Source organism: Stegodyphus dumicola, chromosome 5 (assembly GCF_044657685.1).
Source record: "Stegodyphus dumicola isolate Sdum_Otavi_A_Nest chromosome 5, ASM4465768v1".
Taxonomy (NCBI): Eukaryota; Metazoa; Arthropoda; class Arachnida; order Araneae; family Eresidae; genus Stegodyphus; species Stegodyphus dumicola.
In genome coordinates, this window is record NC_140772.1 from 130713582 (window position 1) to 130734510 (window position 20929).

The following is a 20929-nucleotide window of genomic DNA, read 5'->3' on the forward strand; positions in this document are numbered from 1 at the left end:
GTATTTATGTGATAGCCCAGATATGTGCTTAGCATGCCAGTGCAAAATGCCAAAGTTGAATGAGTGCTGAACGTGTGCAATTCTCTAATTGTTTTAACACATTCTCTACCAAAACTGACACAGTGAGTCTATTCACATGTGCCGAGAACCTATCTATTTTTTTTTTTTTTTTTTTGCTTTTAAATTATTTTCTGTTGCTTAAATATAGATATTTCAGATTAATTTTACCAGTAAATAAGTTCACATATAAGTTATACTCATAGCTGGTTTTTGATATGTTGACCACTGTGCCAACTCTGAGATAATTCAGGACTAAAACCACACTTACCCGTTCTGCATATTCGCACAACTCCTACATGGGCAATATGTTACTTTCCATTAGTTTTACATGAGTCGCTGAATAAGAATTTGAGCATACTATTTATAAGATTTCCTAAGTAATGACCCTCCTTCAATGAATGGATTTGAGTTCTAACTATTTAGGTACTGTATCTAGGTTTTGAGAAATAAATGATTTATTTAAATTCACCAAGTATATTATTTAGTTTCTTCCTGTATGCTAAACCTGCATGCATTTGCTATGAGAATGCTCATATTCAGTGATTCTAGGTGAGGCAATAACAAGTTATCTCGTAGCTGATAAGTAAACTCAGTTTGCTAACTACGGGTATTCTTGTAGTTGGCAGTGAACGCGTTGAGCGAAAACAGACCACCGAGTACATGGAGAGAACAGCAGCACAAAGTAAATTCAGAAGAATTTCTTAAAAGATAAGAATTTTATTATTGATTTGTTTATTGCTTTTTTAATTGTATTGATTGATTGCTCTTTTATGAAATTCTTGGTCCATTCCATTTTTAAAATGGCTAGTGTCTTTTGTGCACTACCTTGGTGAAAAATTAGTTATCACTTAGTCTACAGATACTCTATTGATTCAAAGTTGGCAATGCATTTCCAATTTTTTGGTGGGGGCAATGGATACATTAGAAAGTATTAATTATTGTGCCATAATAAGATCCAATAAATAGTGTAACAGTGAACTATTAAATATTCTATTATTAAATACTGCTAACAGTGCAAAAATGTCATTACATTATTATCAATATTTTATGGTGAATTTTTATTTTTAAAATCTATATTATATCATTATCTGTGTAGTATGCATGTAAAGTTGTTACCAAAAACCATTTAAAAAATTATTTTCTGAAATTTAATAATTTCCCTTTAATTCTAGTGTTAAAATATTTTATCATAATATTTAGAAAATTGGTATAATAAAGTGCCTAAAATGCATTTTTTTCCCTTCTCTAATTCTTGCATGCAAAGTTTGAGTCTTGCGGGTTGAAAGATTATCCAATGCATTCTACAAATGCATTCTCTCTCATTCTGCTTGGTAGAAGTGATTTCAAATTTTATATGATTATTATGTGAAGCTATGTGTAAGTAATCTGGTTTCAGAATAATGTAACAAGTAAAAGAATAAAATTTCTTAAAAGTGATCAAAGTCAATTCTCAAAAAGAAGCACAAGCTGTTAGGAAACACTTTCTAAGAATTAGTAAAACTGTACTCGTCTATCTCATTCATATTTGTTATTTTTCTTCTGTCTTGATTTTAGTTTTATTGTTTCTCTTCAATAGGTGGTCATTGTTTATTGTTTTAATTTTTTAAGTATGTTATACTTTGATAAATAATTCATGCACAAAAGAATAGGAAACTTTCTAATTTAAATAAAGCAAATAAGAAACCTGGAAGTAATTAACTGAGTGAAAGGTGAGTTTCTGAATGCTGAACATACATGGCAGTTAAAGATGACTAAAGATTTGAATTAAAATATTTTGTATCAGCTGATGGAAAGAAAAATTCAAACAAACAGATATTGGAAACTATAGGTGCAAAAATGCAGTGGCTATAACTTAAAAAAGTGAAATTAAATAAAACTATATAATCTCTGATTAAAAAGTATAATTTTCCAAAAATATAAAGGCCAGATAACAGTCAACATGTTTTGAATGTGTTTAAAAAATAATTTTGTAAGACAATGTATTGCTTGTAAATAAATGACTTAAAGCACCTTGCCACATTGTATCAAGTTGAATATTGTCCTCTATTAGAATTGATTCCAAGTGACACCAAATAAATGACACTCTTGTGTCATTTGCTTTTGACCTCTAATAATTGTAATGGATCATTAAAATGTTATATAAATAAATATATACTGTATATTTCTGAATATAAACTAATCTGTGTATAAACCAAGAGTACAATAACTTTAAAGGATCGGTAAAATGTTATGTAAATAAATGTAGTGTATATTTTTGAATATAAGCTGAGAATGCATTTTTTCATAAAAAAATGTACTCTAATTTCTGTGTAATGTTCAAATATGTCATGATGAGAGCAAAATGTTGCTAAGCAGGTTAAAGAAATAGAATGTTACCAAATTAAATCACTGTAAAGTAAAATGCCAAATGCCAATGATGAGGTTTTAACTCTGTTAACACATCTGAAGCTAACACATGTTTCCCATTCATTGGTTGTCTTGTATATGATTTGTGGTATCTGTGCCATTTTATTTTTTGTCTAAAGGATGAGCAGGAAGAGAAATTTCCTACATGGCAAATTTCAAACTACAGATGAGTAAACTGCAGTTCTGAACCAACTTAAAGTAAAAAATCAATTGTGTAGTCTTTGACTACTGGGCTTAGTTAAACTTTTAAAAATTTGACTATTAATTTAGTTTCATTGCCACAAGTGGTATTTGATCTTGTCAAGCATAAGAAGGGTATTTATGTTCAAGTTCTGTTAAATAAAAATTGTATTTTTAACATTCTGAAATCTCTGTAATTAACCAAGTGTAATTAACCAATTTCGCACCAAGTGATAATTCACTGTAGCAAGTCAAACTCTATAAAGTTGAAGACCTCTTCATTACTTGTTTGGAAAAGAGGTCAATGTTAATTTGTCTCTCTGTTTTAAAGAGATTGAATTTTATAATCTAATTTGAATTATTTTTATACTTCTAGCTGTTGAAAAGATGTACTAAACATTTTAATGTGTTATTTTTTGATTTCACTTGATTTTATAATTCCATTCATTTATTATGTTTCTTTCATTTGTTTACTAGTCCACTATAACATCAGCATGAGGATATTCTTAAATTGCTTTTATACCATACATCTGTCTGTGTTTTAAATGGGCATATTCCCTATTTGTCTGAGGCATCATAACCTTCAAGCTTATGGGCCTTAAAATTTACAACCAACCAAAAGTAGAATATTGACTGGATTGCCAGATGCAAAGTGATTAAAAATGTTTATATTTTGTTTTGCCTCAGTATTAAATCTGCGGTACTGTTCTATTATTGAGACTAGATTCAATAATGTATGTATGTGCATATTATGTGTATATGTATACACACACATACAGTCGTAGGTACATATAAATACAGAGGGAGTTCACACATTTTTGTAATGATTTTCTTCATGAATTTAAATATTTATTTTAAAGTATAAATATGACTTGCATCAAATTGTAATAAGGTTTAATTATCGTCTGCAGCCTTAAAAATACTCTTTCCTTTAAAATGTCACTGAAAAATAAACAATGGATCGAAGGCATAATTTTGCACTGTCCGAAGAGAAATACTGTTATTCAATTATTAATAAAATCTGTGAAAAGCATGCTTTTAATATTTCTACATGTGAAATAAGTGGCATAATTAATATGAGCGGGAAAAAAAGTCAAAGTTTACATCTGACTGGGAAAAAGGCAAAAAATGCGTACCCAACAAAGGTATGTATTGCTCTTATTAAATCTAAAGTCGAATTTCATGTTTTAAAGGAATATCCAGACCCCCAAAGACCTGTTAAAAAATCTTTAAATATTTCTATAGGAATTGTGAACAAAATTATGAAATCTGATTTAAAGCTAATGAAAGAAAAAAAAAAATGTTCATTGCCTAGCGCCAAAACATTTTTCTCTGCATAAGATGTGCAGATTGCTGTATGAAAATTATTTGGCAGGTAAAAAATGGAAATATGTTGTTACTGTTGGTGAGACTTGGATATACTTATCTGACTGCAATAGAAAAAGATCGATTTACTGCCAAAAAGAGGAGAAAAAGAGTTAATATGTTGGTTCAGAGTAAACAAGGAAAGTTTTTCTAAAGGTTTTATGGCTATTAGTGGATTTTTTTGTGACAGAAAACTTAAAATAAGGAAAGTAAAAAAAAATGTCAAGATTAGTTTGAATTACTATCAGAAATATGTTTTAACACCTATTTTTAAAAAGAAATTCCATCTCTTTATCCAAACAATCTTCACTGTGTTAAGTTCCATCAGGATAAGGCTCTGAGCCATACATACCTCTAAATCTACTGATCTAGTTTTTAAAAATGAGAAATGAAACTGGAATTCAAAACCTACTCCCTTTAAATACATCCCACCCAAGTTCCCTGATTTATCTCCTATGGATTACTATGCATTTGGACTTTAAAAACAAATTCTCTACAAGCGGCATTCCAAAACATTAGATGGACTCTGGAAGACTGTGAAGGAGGAGTGGAATAAAATGAACCTTGGTGTTTTAAGAAAAGGATTTTTATCTTGGAAATTAAGACGTAATAGGATAGTCAACCAAAAGTGCTATCAAATTGAACATATTAGAAATTAAAATTCCAAGCTTTGTTTATATATAAATCTTTGCAAAATTGTTAACAAAAATGTGTGAACACCCTCTGTATGTACATGCAGACATTCATACATACATACCTACATTACTGAATCCGGTTCCGATAATAGAACAGTACCAAATCTGCTTTTATGATATAAACCATATTCAAATTTTAAAAAGTAAAACTTCCAAGAAATTTTTTTTCTCGTGTGTGTTTGTGTTCTAAATAATTTTTTTACTTTTATAGGGTTATGTAAAATTGCTTTATGCATACTATTACACAGTAAATAAAAATTGTTTGTGATTAGAAAAAGTGTTTTTTTCCCCCCTGAAGTAGAACATTTGAAATGATATAAGTACTTGTAAAGTTCTATTCAAAATGTATACCATATGAAAAATTTTCACTTTTATTTAATAAATTTGAAAAATCTTTTGAATGGTGTATTTTTAGAGTTCATGGCTGATTGTTGTATAAAATATCTAATTTGCTTTTAAAATGCTCATCTGAGATTTAATTTGCCACATTTTTGCCATGATTATGACAGATTTTAATAAAAAATTTTATTTTGCCTTTAATTGCCAGATTCAGAAGAATTTCATTTTATGTTTAGTACTAAACAGTAACAAATTTGAACAGATGACATGTTAAATTCTATAATGTACTTAAAATCCATACACTTTATAGAAGCATTAAGAAGTAATAGTGAAAAGTATGCAAATTATAATAGTTATTGTTTTGAAAATGTATTGCTGGAAATGTGAATTAATTACTTATATTATTTAGGATAATTTGTAGAATTTAGGATGACTTGTTGCTTAAAATTCTTTGTGTAATTTTCATATATAAGTTGTCATATGTTCTATTCAGGATTTAACTTTCACTAATAATACAATGCTTCATTAACCAGTAATATAGTTATTCTTTTTTTTTTTTTTTCTCTTACAGACCAAAATATGTTGTTTCTTGCATAAAGAAAAAGTTGTCTGCTCAAAATCCTCATGTAGTTTTGTATACCTTGCAGGTATGGAATTGTTAGATATATTTTGTCATTTTATTTGCAAGAGGAAGCAGTCCCCCCCCTGTTCATGAATAGCTTAGTTCTGGACACAATTGAGCTGTTAATAATCAAGCAAATAAATGGAAAATATCCGCAGTACAAAATGTGTAATACGTGAGACAAAGAGTGTCGTTTATCCATAACACAAAGGATGTTCTGCTTTTTGTAACTGTTATAGTGTTAGCTTTTAAAGTAAGTCACCAATTTGTGCAAACTTGTAATTTTTTCAAATAAGGCATATCTCATAATACAGTGTTCCCTCGCCACTTCGCGCTTCATGTTTTGCAGCTTCAGTGCTTCGCGGGTTTTTTCCAAAATATTCATCAAAAAATAAAAGTGAAAAAATACAACCAAACAAAGAGATGAGTTGACTTAGAGTACATAGGCTCTCATAAAGGCAACGTTTTATTGGTTTTCGGTGTGACATCAACCAATGTGAGTACAAGTGGATTTATCCCTGTGAGTTGATTGTCTGCGCATCATCGCAGCCTCACCTAGCATATTTTCTTGTATCTTGCCAGTTTTGTCCGTGATGTTGACTGTCTCATATACTGTATTTTAGTGTTGTGTTGGCGATAACTTTTTTTTGTTTAAGCGATAACTTTTTTTTTATTAATTAAGCCCTTATAATGCTGCCTAAGCACTGTGCCCCTGCGAAAGCTTCCTCCGGGACGCCCAGGAGGAAGAAGACCATCAGCTAAAAAGGGAAACTTTTAGATATGGGACAGAAGTAATGCATCTGTGGCACGCCATTATAGGGTGAATGAATCTACAGTGTGGTACATCAAGAAAGAGGAAGCAAAAATACGCAAAACTGCTTCAATAAAGAAGCGAAACATGTAGTAACTCCGCATAATAACAGAATTGTGAAAATGGAAGCTGCACTGTCATAGTGGATTGCTGATTGCAGGAAGAAGACAGTGAGTTTGGACACTAATATGGTCAGGACAAAGGCCAAAGCTCTCTACGACCAAATCTTGCCCGATGACGACAATGAAGAGGCTGAAGAAGGTGCTGACAAACCTCAAGCCAGTAATAGTGCTGCCAGGAGTGATTCGCCTCCTCGAAAATGAGGCTCTTCAGCCAAGGCTGGTTCAAAAAATTTCAAAAAAGATATGGCCTCAGAAACTTGCTTCTGTATGGTGAGGCGACTTTGCTGATAACGATGCTGCTTGTCGTTACGTGGAGGAAGAGTTTCCTAACCTTATCAGTAAGGGAGGCTACCTCCCTGAACAAGTTTTCAACATGGATGAAACATGGCTTTTTTGGAAGAGGATGCCTTCGCGTACATTCCTCTTCAAGGACTAAGTGAAGAAGCCAGGCTTCAAGGCTCACAAAGACCATGTGACTGTCATCATGACTGGCAATGCTGCAGGTTTTATGCTTAAGCCAGGCCTTATTTATAAAGCCAAAAATCTATGGGCATTAAAAAACAAAAAGTATGGCTCTGTTGCCCATGTTTCGGAGGCATAACTCCAAGGCCTGGATAATGAATGCTCTGATCCTTGAATGGTTCCTCCATTGTTTCATTCCCCAGGTGAAGCTGTAGCTGGCTGAAAAGGGCCTCCCCTTTAAGGCCCTTCTCATGATGGATTGTGCAGGAGGCCATGTAACATGATGGTGTGCAGATAGTTTTCTCCCCCGAACACTACATCTCTAATTCAGTCGATGGATCATGGTGTCATTCGTGCGTTTAAGGCACTCTACACTCACTCCATGATGGAGGGCCTCGTCTCTGCAGTTAACGATGCCAATGACGAATTCACCTTGAAAGCATACTGGTGCAGTTATGACATTGCCTCTTGTTTGTCTAATATTCAGTGAGCATTAAAGGATATGAAGAGTGAGACCGCAAATTCTAGCTGGAGAAATTATGTCCGAACGGGGTGCACGACTATCCAGGCTTCACTCCTGAAGAAGTTCATTACTCAGCGTAGGAGAAGATGGTGAGGCTGGCTCACATCATAAGGAATGAAGGATTTGTTGACATGACAAAAGAAGACATCAGCACCCTTATCGATTGCCGCTCGGACACACTGACCTTGAGATGACAAAGTCTGCAAGTTAGGAAGAAAACGAAGATGAAGACGAAGAAGAAACTGAAAAGCGTGGCCTTACCCTGGAGAATCTGCAACAATTGTGCAACATGGCAAGAGCGATGCAACAATTTACACAAGACATTGACAACAATATGGTTTGAGCTGTCAAGTTCAGCAATCGTGTTGACGGGGTTATGTCCTTGTACAGGGGAATTTTGAAGGAAAAGAAAAAACACAGACAACAACTACCCGTCACCATGTTTCTCTCAAAGGTAAAGCCCCCAGCTGTACCATCAGCGCCTACAGCAGAAGAGTCTCCGAGTGAGCCTAAAGCTTCTACGAGTCAAATGGGAGCCTCTCCTCCGCCACCAACACGTGACTTTTTGCCTTTCTCAGAAAGCAATGTTGATTAATGTTTATTACTGTATAAGGTTTTGTAATTAACCTTATTAATTAGCACTCGCACGTTTAAAATAATATTTACATATTTAAAACATTCTTGTACCTACATACACAAAAATTCCTAGGGGCAAATCCTACTTCGTGGTTTTTCAGCTTTTGCGGAAGGTTCTGGTCCCCATTAACTGCGGAAAACGAGGGATCACTGTATATGTTATAATGTAATTTGTAGAAGAAAACACTGGAACTTTTAACATCTTTGGGTTGGGGGCAGCTTGTTCTAGATATTCTAAATGCATTCAGTTCTTTTAGAATAACAGAAATCTTTATTTAAATCCAAAAATTCTAAATTTAAATGGAAACATGTTGAAGAAAGACACTGAATACACAAGGAGAAAGAAAATTGTTATATGCAATTATTATGTAAATTACCCAGTTGTTTATAATTTCCCATTTCTATTTTCTCACCAGAATGTAAATCACTTAGACACTTTTCTAACTGAGCTTTTTGGAGTGTAAGACAGAGTGTGTTTCTGACTTCCACTTGCTCGTTGCATTAGTTCCCATCAGCTCTGATAATTTGTAATTATTTGTTTTGACATTATTGCTGCCGACATTTGAATTTGTTATGACGATAGAATTACTGAGCCAGTTTAAATTAAAAGTAAATTGTATAGCCTTTAATCACTAGTTCATGAGGGTTTACTTGATTAGTTTTAATTTAAATTTGACTCCTCTTGTTTAATTACATCACATTTTTAGTTTGAATTTGACTGTTCTTGTTTAACACACAAGCTGTAGTTGATTTTGTTAGCATAAGAGCATTCCTTTATGTTCTAAGTTCTTTTTAAACAAGAGGCTTATTTACAATTGATCATTAGCAGTTTTACTACTTTCAGCATAATTATCAAATTTCTTAGTACTTGCACTATTTTTACATACAAAATTATTGTGCAAGAGTTTATCTAATTGAATACCTTTACTTATGATAAGTTTAAACTGATACACTTCATAATTATTAAAATTCAATTGCAATTTAAGTAAAGAACACAAGATAATGATAATAATAATAATGTCAAATTAGAATTCACAACTTAAAATATCACAGTATAAGTGAATCTACTAATTTTACATAACAATTTAATTACTTTAGTCACAGAAAGACCTCCTGGTAAAGAGAGTAATTTTGTATTAGGACTATTTTCAATAATTTTAATTTGTGCATTAATAGACTTAAAATTTAAGATTTATGAAAATAATAAAATATTTTCGTAAATTACATTTACCTCTGACCCTGTATCGATGATAGCAGGGACTTCTTTTTGATTAATTTGTACCCTAACTATAAAATATTTAAATTTTTTATGAGCATTTTTTTTAAGAATCTTCACTATCATAGGTTAAAGAATTCCTATATATCATAGTTAAAGAATTCTTTACCTATATGGATAAGCTATTTATCATGGCTGGAAATTTCTGCCATTTTATCATATAAAACTCCATAAAGAACAACAAGCATTTATATAAAAATATGAATGAAAGGTAGCTGTAGTAGAAATTCTGAAAACTTTTCAGATTTTGTACATATTTAAAATAATCAAACTACATAAAATGGAAAACACAGGTGGGGACCACTAACCACTTTCCCATTTAGTGATTCTGACAGGGTAGCCACGCTACCTGGAAAACCGGAAAAAGTCAGGGAATTCGGAAATTGACCAAAAAATTCAGGGAAAAGTCAGGGAATTTAAGTGTTTTAGTCAAAATCTGGAAAAGTCAGAGAATTTCATACAACAATCCCTCCAAAAAAGGTGAGTTTTGCGCCGACGTCGGAAGAGATCACTTTTTTGGCGAATTGTGTATCACGTGAGTGTCATTCGGGCAGCTGGCATAGAGCCAATTTTCGCAGCTCCAATTTGGTTGTCTTTTTAGAAAGGCAAAGCAAGTTTCCCGCAACTTTTGGTTTCCAATAACCTCGAGAATCGCATGTGCAGTGCATGAACTAAAGAAAGTACCTGTTCTCGTATAAAACAAAATGGGTTTAATCCTAGTACACGGTACCATGAAGGTTAAAATTAAAAAAATATATGTGTTGTAAAGAAGGAAAACCTCTCTGCAAATGACGTGGCTCGGTTCCATCATAGCGGGAAAGAGCTGTGCATGCGCGATATATTTGTCGCCAAAGCTCGAAACCGGTGTCGAAGTTCGAAGGTCACTTTATCAAGAGTTTATAAAATGAATATCGTTTAAAATGTCTTTATAGGAAAAGAAAATATTTTTTGGCGCAAGTAAATTAATTCGTGGATTACTTATTTTAAGGGGGGGGGGAATATCTACGAAAATCCGTTTTTAAAATTATTGTGAAAAATCCAAGAAAAAACGTTCTTTGATAAAACGTTTCTTCTTGGATTTTTCGCAATAATTTAAAAACGGATTTTCGTAGTTTTCCTTTTTGTCAAAGAACGTTTCTTCTTAATACGTGTTTCTCAATTTCCTGTACACATCGCGGAGAGGGAAATTCTGGCCGTTCCATCGTCAAATCCCTTGGCAAATTTTCCCTCTGCCTTTTTACATAGACGTTCTTTGGTCAGAATAATCTCCATGTATGCTACAACGGGATTTGGCGACATGATGATGAGCAGTAAACGGGTCATTTTGTTCTTGGGGACAATTTTCAAAATCATGCGAAGGCCGTATCGTATACTAGGATTTTACCGCAATTCTTTTTTTTTTTTTTCTTTTTAATAAATACCTTGTCATTTTGCAGTAAAACAAAAAAATAATAATCAATCATCTAGGATAACCATGTAACATAACTATATTCGCTAGAATATCGTTGATTATTCTAATTCAATTTTTAAGTAATTATTTTTATGTTATTCATATAATTTAGTGTCGCTTCTTCCCTCTAAATTTATTTATTATTAGTAAATAATATTTCCAAATTTCAGGAAATTTTCTCTGGCATAATCCTGAAATTAATTATAGCAGTATGATGACATACCAAATTTAATGCACATATTTTTTCTTATGTATGCTGCGAAATAAATATAAAATACCTCAATTTATTAAAATAGATTTCTTTCTTTCGTTTAGCTGCAGAATGTCTGCAAAAAAAGCTTTATGTTATTCCAGATTGGGCAGATTCTAAATCTTCAGTGGAGAAAACAACTCCTATTATAATTATATTTGTGTTTTCAAGTGTTAAGCTGCCTTTTAAGAATACACCTCACACAAATTAAATTTACCTAAAATGTAACCTAACTTTTAGCATTGTGTTGTGATTTATAAGAACCGGATTAGCCTTGTGTTGAACTGGGGATGATCATGAGTAATAATTAAATAAAACATACAGTTGTTATCCAATGTATATATCTTAAATTTTATTAAGTTTTTTAAGCGGAAAAGTAAACAAAATTATCAAACAAAGTGTACCAAGAATAATTAAGAATAAATGTCCTCTGGGATTTATTGAATAATTAAGTGAATTTGCTACACAGTACAAGTAATACCATAATTAATTTACCTCTTAGCACAGTGAACGTACATTACGCGGATAGACTGGAATTTTCTCGAAACATACCTGGAAAAGTCAGGGAATTTCATTCTCCTGTTTGAGTGGCAACCCTGTTCTGACTGCTGTAATGAAGAGCGGCGGTTCGAGTTCCCGAAAAGGCATGGATGTAATTTGTCCGTCCCTTCATATGAGGCAGCAGTGGCTCACCTACTAGGTGCCACCATAATAAAGTGACCACAGCGGTCAGTACATATAAAAAACTAGAACCCACCACCGGGAGGGGTCGGGGAAGGTATGGAATGATTTAGAAACAAAATGAATAACATTTGTTGAAACTTATCATCATATTTGCAAGTGTAAAAGATTAGATTTTTATTGCAAGTTATATTTTTATGTTATGCTATATTTTTTCATATTATAATCTGGTATTTAGTAAATTATGTGAATGCTGTAAATGCTATTTTATAATAAAATTCACCCAGATTTAATTGAGAATTTTTTTCCTTGACTTTTAGGTTTTGGAATCTTGCATGAAAAACTGCGGGAGTCCTTTCCATGTAGAAGTAGCAACTCGACCATTTATGGAAGAGTTGAAAGATTTAGTAAAGGTAAAGGAAGGTGTTTTTTTTTTTTTTTTTTTTTTTTTTCATTCTTTAAAATGCATTATTTATGGCAGTATAATAATATAGGCCTGTTCTCCATATAACAAATTATTTCTTTTTAGATTTTCCCCCATCTTTTGCATTTGAAACTGTTATAAATTTGCTAAAAATTCAAAACTTTCTCTTTACTTGCATGTGTTTTTGATGGTTAAAGCTGTTAAAAGTGAATTAAATTATTAGGTGTGCTTAATATTTTAAAATAGCATTATTTTTTAGAAGATCCTAATGTAAGACATTAATAAGGTACTACATCAGTACTTTGTTAATGAAGCTTCCATGTTTAGTTGCCAAAATTGGCAAGTGCCATTGTCCAGTTTGTAACAGGAAAATTCTGAATGCTGGCGAAAACTTAAGCTGCAGCTAATTTTAACAAGAATGAACCACTCCATCCACTCATCTTCTGTTTTTATATATTTTATGCTTTAATACCCCTTCCCCCCATAAATAAAGTATTCATGAGGCAATGCATTATTTTACCGCAGTACTTGTATCGTGAGCCATGGCATGTCCAAATTTATTTATGTGGCAACTCAAGTGTGCATATGCATGTGAAAGACGTGTTTCATTGCATGTGGAATTCCACTTTTAAACATGAAGTTATTTCTCTGATTAGTGTTTTCCTGGATTGAATACATTGTTTTCTTTCAATGATTTTTAATGAGACTGTGGAGTTTGCTGGCTGATAAAAAAAGAAAGCATTGTATTTCTTCAGAAATATGGCATAGCCCAACAGTCGAAAATGCAAAAATTTGTATTCAGCAAGGTTTATTTTATATTAATATTGGTTTATTTTATATTTTGTGGAAACATGCTGTTGACATGTTTTCCCTTGCATGATATGTTCACGATCTTCATCTTCCGGATCTGAAATATTATGGGCATCTGTGAAAGGAAAGAATTCCTCATCACTGTCACTGCATAACTAAAATCACTTGGGTAATTGTCCGAAAGCTCAGTCAGTAAATTTACAATTTCATCATTTGTTGGAAGCTCTATTTTGCTGTGAAAGCCTTACTGAACAATCATCTGTATAACTCATGTTAAAAGATTATTTTTTCAATCAGAAATAAAATAATTAATTCAAAACCACATACATTGACAACTAGTATATAACTTTCATTCTATGCCAATACCAGCATACTTACTGAAAATATAATGGTGATTGAACTGGAGAATAAACAATGAGGACCAGCTTTTCCCGTACCAGCCTATGAGTGTTTCTTCAGTGGTAATGCCACATTAGGCACCACCACTTGATTGGCAGTGAGAAGGCATTCCAGCCTTCAATTAGTTATTAATGAACTCTGCAGATTTGTTATAAGAAATGCTGAACTACGATTTGCAGATTCTTCAGTGCGCTGCACATCAAGCTTTCATTTGCATAAAGCTGAATAATTTTTAATTAATCTTTGGTAATTAATCTTTTTAATTAATCCATGGTAATTTTATAATTTATTACTTAAATTTATTGCGGATTGTATTATTACTAATTAATTTACTTATGTAAGAAATCTGTGTATAAGATCAATAATCAGTTGACATACATATACAGGGTGTCCCGTAAATGTTGCGACAAACTTCGAGGGGAGATAGGGCACATCATAAGGATTAAGAATTGCATAGGAACCCATACCCGGAAATGTTAGGGATAAGTGGTAGCAGAGGTAGAAGATGGGAAATAAAACAAGAAAGTTATTAATTTGAAACATTTATTGGACAGGAATACAAATAGTGTACGACAGCTTGAATGTTGCAACAGATGCTCGAAGTTTGCACGATCAGACGCCAAATATGCCTGACACCGATGAATCATTGATTGCCAGACATGTTCAAACACACCTGAAGTTTCTTTGATTGTAGCAGCTGGGCAGGCGAGTCTCACCACAAGATCCATTTCAAACACAACAGAATTGTGCTACATGACACTTTTGATGGCTCTCCAGAAGCAGCATTAAGCAGTTGCCGACCAAATCCTCCCATACATGAACTTTGAAGTGTTGTTGTGCCGTACACTGTGGGGGATTTCTTGAGCTTACAAATGCTGATTGTGGTGATTGAATATGCCATTCCTATTGAATATGGCCTCATCCGTGAAAAACACATGAGCTGGGAACTTAACATCACAAGCATTTTCTTGCAGAAACCACTGTGCAAAATGCACACATTCAGGATGGTCATCAGGGAGCACTAACTGAACCCTTTGGAGATGAAAAGGTGTGGAAGGACTCGACGTTCAAGACACGCTGGACACTGGTACAAGACATTCTTAATTGAGAGGCAATGGCATGTATGTTGGTCCTTGGATTACTTTCCACCGTATCTAACACTTTCTTCCCTAACAACCGAGTGAGTCGATTGTGGCCTGCCCTCACTTGTCCTGCCGCTTCTTAATGACCCATAGTCGCACAGATTTTGATGGAGACGTGCAAACAAACTGTGGGGTTGTTGATATTTGTTGGGAAAGTGTTCTTGATAAATGTGTGCAGCAGCTCGTCCATTACCGTCAGCTATTCCATACACTAAGTGCATGTCTGCAAGTTCTCCATTCATACAGTGTTCCATTCTCTTTGTATGGTACCTACCGCTCGAATGAGGCAATCCTCATTTTCCACTAGCACTTTCTTGTACAACATCCCGTGGTGGCGTACAATGATGTTTCTGGCCATGGGTTCCTATGCAATTATTAATCCTTATGATGTGCCTGCCCTACCTCCTCCAGAAGTGTGTCGCAACATTTATGGTAAACCCTACGTACATATGGGTATATGATGATGTAGTTCTTGGCAGGTGGTAAAACTACTTTCACTGTTTAGTCATGGTTGAGAAAACTGCTGTGTAGATGACTGAGAGAAAATCACAACTGGCTTGATCATTAAAACATTTTTATTTTGAACAAAGAAAATTCTTCAGAAATACATTTTTGCTTAAATTGGTATGTCACTAGGGGTGCTAAACGCTCTCCACAGTTTCTGTATACAGATACGGAGGAAGATGGTAAAGTGAGAGACATAGTTTATTCAAGCAGCAGCAGGCAAGAAAAAGGTGATGCATACTAACTGCAATCGTATTTATAAGTTGGAAAGTCTTTGTTTTAATCCTGAGCAGCAATTGGTTTAAAGAAATTGGCAGTGCAGAGACATTGTAGAGAAAGAGTGACGTAACATGCTGCAGAGTGAGGCAACCTGGTGCAAATGTACTCTTAAGCAGGGATGCGTTTATTTAAAATTTATGAATTTAAAGGTCTACTGCCAATTGTTTCCAGTTAAGTTTAATAATTTTATTTCATATTTTACATCTTTATATTTCTGATAATTTTCTAAAAAATAGAAGTATTTATGTTTATTGGCTATAGGAGCTTAAAAGTCAGCTAAATGTTATATTTTTAATGTCAACTTTTTATGTATTCTAGGCTTCTTTCAAAAATCAGAATATGAAGAAAATTATTGTTAAAAATATAAATATCTGAGAAAAGAAAATGGATATTATTTATTAGCTAATTATTATTTTCTCTTGGGTTTTCCTTTGTATCTTTTACCTGCATAGTAATGTGTATTACTTTAATGTTTTATATAATTTTTTTACTGTCACACCTAATTATTTTTTTATGTAGACCACTGTCAATGAGAATGTACGGAATAGAGTTTTAGAGCTAATACAGATTTGGGCTCATGCTTTCCGCAATGAACCAAAATATCGGGCTGTACAAGACATATTTAACATGTTAAAAATGGAAGGTAATTATAACTGTATTAAAAACAAATAAAAATTTGAATATTTTTTGCTTCTGATTATTTGCATAGTGTATAAGAGGTAGTTGTGCATTTCTGTAGTTCATGCTTGTGTAAAATGGTAAAATTTATTTATTTATTTTGCTGTGCATAATTTAACAACTAGATTGATTAGGAAATAAAAAAAAAAAAAATATGTTAATGGTTTTTCATGCATTATCCTATTTCTTCAAGGTTTCAAATTACAAGTCCTGAAAGAAAGTGATGCAATGTTTATTGCTGATACTGCTCCCGACTGGGCAGATGGAGATTGTTGTCATCGTTGTAGAACACAGTTCTCTGCATTTAACAGAAAGGTAGTCTAAATTTTATTTAAAAAAATAACTTGCTTCTTTTAATAAGCTTTTATTTGACTCACTAATGGTGCCTGTCTTTATAGTGAAAACATAGTCATCCACTTTTAAATTGCTTCCTTATAAGCTATCAAGCTTAAATTTTGTATACACACTCTCTGGGAATGGCAGTATAATGTGGTGAAGTTGATTTTTTTTTTTCAAATTGTTTTTAGATTTTTTAAAACTTAATGTTATAACAATTTCTTGCATATGTCTTTATATATAACAAACTAAAAATCTCTAAACTTTACTGTTTGCTCCATCAGACACAGTAGAAAGAAATCTTTTAAATAAAAATTATATGCAATTTTGATGTGATTTCTGAATTTTCTTTCTTTTTTCTTTTTTTGGGGGGGGGATTGTTGTCTTGGGATGGTCGAATTTTTGAAAATCTTTCAATTTTTCAAATGTTTGGCATTTATTGTATTAAAATTTCAGCATCTAAGAATGTATCTTGTATTTAAGTTTTGAAATTTTTGCAAATTTCAAAACACCCCCTTTTAAAATAAAAATGATGAAAGAATATAAATTTGGCAGAATTTTTTTTAAAATCACCTGTTTTTTCAACCATTTGATATAACAGAATTGATTATTCATTGTTGAAAAATGATTTTTCCATTGAATAATTTAATTCATGATGGATCATTGAGACAGAAAAGGTGTAAAAAAATAAAGTTTTATAAAATTAGTTTTTATTTAAGCATCGTAAAATAATTAATGAACTAAGAGGAGAAAAATAATTGAATATGTAAGTTTAATGGGAACAAAATGGTAAATGATTCTCCTTGCAGAATTCACATAAAATTTTTATTCAAATAATAAAAGCATGTGTGTCTAAATATATTGGGTTGTTCGGAAAGTAATTTCGTTTTTTGGGGGGAAAATGAAAGACAATTTTCGTATAATGAATAAATATTTTATTAAATTATATATTGGCCATTCTGGTCCAACACCTTTTGCTATCTTTCTGGCAGTAATATAATTCCCCGCTCATAAAAGTTTTGGTCCTTGCTGGCAAAAAACTGTTTCAGGTGGTTTTTGACATCTTCATTTGAGGTAAAGGTTTTACCATCCAAAAAATTTTGCAAGGACCGGAACAAATAATAATCGGAAGGCGCCAGATCTGGAGAATATGGTAGGTGTTGCAGTATGTCCCATTCAAGCTGTAAAAGCTTTTGGCGAGTGACCAAACTTGTATGAGGTCTCGCATTATCCTGGTGGAACACTACACCCTTCCTGTTGGTTAATTCTGGCCTCTTCTGTTTAAGTGCATCATTCAATTTGTCCAGCTGATGACAATAGACTTCTGAATTAATAGTTGTATTGTCCGGTAAAAGCTAAAAAAAAAAAAAAAAAAAAAAAAAACGATTCCTTTGAAATCCCACCAAACAGACAGCATCACCTTTTTTTGGTGAATGTTGGCTTTTAAAACGCTTTGAGCCGGTTCATCTTTTCTGCTCCATGACCTCTTGCGTTTCACATTGTTGTATACGACCCATTTTTCGTCCCCAGTAATAATTTGCTTCAAAAATGGATAATTTTCCTGACGTTTGAGGAGCGAATCGCACACGTCAACGCGACGACACAAATTTCGCTCCATAAGAACATGGGGCACCCACACATTGAGCTTTGAGGTTAAGCCCAGGCCTTTCAAGTGGCCATAAACAGTCGAATTCGACAAATTTAACCTTTCACCAATCTCTCGTGTGGTTATTCGCCCATTTGCATCAACTAATGCCTTTATCGCATCTTTGTCAGCTTCGACCGGCCTTCCAGACCGTGGTGCATCTTCGACATCAAAATTGCCGGATTGAAACTTTGTAAACCAGTTCTGGCACTGGCGTACTGTTAACACGCCTTCTCCATACACATCCATCAATTTTTTTTCTCGCTTGGACAGCATTTTTACCTTTTCTGAAGTAAAAAAGTAAAATATGATGAAAATGCTGCTTATTGCTCTCCATATTTAAAAGGGCACCAACCAAAAACTACTGTGTAGAATTAATAGAACTTTTTCACACACAAGCCTTGTAATATCAGCTCTCAAGACATATAATGGTTATGCGGCTTAAGTGTGAAGTTGGTTTCGAAAAAAGGTAATTAAGTCCTCTGACGGGAAAAAACGAAATTACTTTCCGAACAACCCAATAGAAATTTATTAATTAAATTGCATCAACAGTATAAGCCATTATCTTTATAAATTTATCAAGGTATATAATGCTTTTATTATGCATTATATACGTTGATAAATTTATGACTTGTACTTGTGATAATATATAATGTTTATGCCAGTGCTTTTATTATTGATAAAATAAATTTGTACATGAACTTTATAATGATAATTATTTAATACTTTTCCTCTATCAAACTATGTAATATTTTCCCCCTTTTAGCCATTTAATTATTGTATGAGTTTTAAAGAAAAGCTTTTTTTATCATAATGTACATACGGGTTCGTAATGCATTGAATGCACACAGAAACAATGATAGTTTGTTAAAATTTATTTTACCAAGAGAAATACTCTGTGGTTCTGTACCTTTCCTTAAAAATACATGTACAGCTCTTCTCAGTATGACAGCACAAGTAGTTACTGCTTCAAACTCCTAAGAATGTTAAACATAACACAATGCTAAGCACTCTCACAATCTATCAATATTCCAAAGTCAACTGTAAACTAAAAACAGAGAGCTAATGCTTTCTTCAGTCTTATATAATTCTTCCCCCTCAGCCACCAAGACCTTCCATTTCTCAAAATTATTGAAAAGCATATATGGTTAAAGTTACATATAAGGTCCATATATGGTTACATATAGGAACCAATTACAGTTATTTAGTTACAGTACCAATTACAGTTATGAAAGGACCAGACCAAAATGTCACCAAAATTATTCAAGCCTGGTGGTATCTTACTAGTTTAGTGAGATAACCATTTACCTTAATGTTAAGCAGACTTGCTGCTGTAATCTTATTTTACTATTTTTTTTTGGCAGAGCTTCGTCTCCATACTTTTTGTTACATTTTACAAAAGATACTACAATTTCATGTTTAACCCTCTAATGCCGACCACAAGAAATTTCCAAACAAAAAATTATTTGTTAGTTAAAAGAGTGTTATTTTAGGATAAATAAAACAAACGTGGCGAAAAATTGTGAAAAAAAGATATTTTTTAATGTTTTTTTAATGGTAGCAAATATGCTACCATGGGCAGATTAGGGTACAAATCTGTCCTTGGTAGCATATTTGATGGTAGCCCACGAAATGGAATCCACAAAATGTCCACGGAATGGAATCATTATCTAACTGTGATGGATCAGATAAGTGATTTTCAAACACATTTTTTTTTTTTATTTCGTTTAGTTTATGTACACTTATTTACAACTGATAAACTCAAACAGCTTCTGTCCTTTTTAAAACAGAGATATTTTTACATTTGTCACATTTAGCATGAATAAATATTCCTCTAGGGCCATAAGTGGCATTTTTGCCGTATGGAATTATTACACTAGCCAGTGATGCACACCATCAGTTCTTTGATCCTAAAAGTAATAAATAATTGAAAAACAAATATTTAAGGTTACAATATTTATCTTTACAGCTATGATACCTACATAATTTACAGGTGCTACAGAATAATCAATGGATCCTCTGCTTTCTTTTTTTCAATTTCTTCTCGTTCTTTAATTTACATTTCCTTAGCCTGTTTTCTCTCGAAGTCCCAACAAATCCTATATTTTTTTGATAATTCGCATACTAATGAGGTTACAGAAAAAAAAGTTATACACAAAGATAATAGTTTTTGTTGGGTTATTTAGAGTGCTGCATAACTGCATCACAACACCTGCTTCTAGACCTAATGCGTAGGCAGTTTGATCTCAATAGTAACCTTCAGATTTTCCAGTGTAAGCATCAAAATCTTAAGAAATGCCTGATTGTCTACACCGGGTCCACAGTTTTAAACCCCGTTTGCTATGAGGTTTTTTTAGGCATATATTGTTTGATATGGATTGTCCCACGAAATGGAATCATTATTTCATCAATAGACTGCTTGATCTCACCTGGAACGGATAGCATGTTTTCTCTAAGTCTAGACAACCACAGTTGCACTTTCCAGCATTCGTCACTTCTAACATCATCATCAATTTGTAAATTATCTGCAATATGCAAAAATCTTAAGATTTTTTCAAATCTGTTTTTAGACATTACTTCTTCTTCATAAGATTAGGTTCTTTTTTCCTCCAGAGAATTAAAAAATTTTATAACTCTTACATAGATAGACACTTTCTTCAATATTTAATGCAATTTGGTCATTTTCTACATCTTCATTATGACTTTCGTCTTCATTATCTGAGCTTCCTTCATGGAAGATATCAGACGTTCGTGTAGGCATATATTCATCATCAGAGTCGTCATCAGATATATCGGATAAATCACTTTTCAAATCATTCATATATGCTATGGCA

General features: G+C 32.8%; 1 protein-coding gene across 2 annotated transcripts in view; it reads left to right on the plus strand.

The window, feature by feature from the left end:
* Nucleotides 1-20929, plus strand: part of Hrs (Hepatocyte growth factor regulated tyrosine kinase substrate) — a 92091-nt gene that overhangs the window by 20584 nt on the left and 50578 nt on the right. The window contains exons 4-7 of one of the 2 annotated variants that reach the window (XM_035364759.2): nt 5617-5692; nt 12199-12291; nt 15956-16079; nt 16308-16429. In XM_035364759.2, coding sequence (XP_035220650.1) covers nt 5617-5692; nt 12199-12291; nt 15956-16079; nt 16308-16429 — 415 coding nt within the window. The remainder of the gene's footprint in view (nt 1-5616; nt 5693-12198; nt 12292-15955; nt 16080-16307; nt 16430-20929) is intronic. The other variant, XM_035364760.2, reaches the window with a different exon arrangement.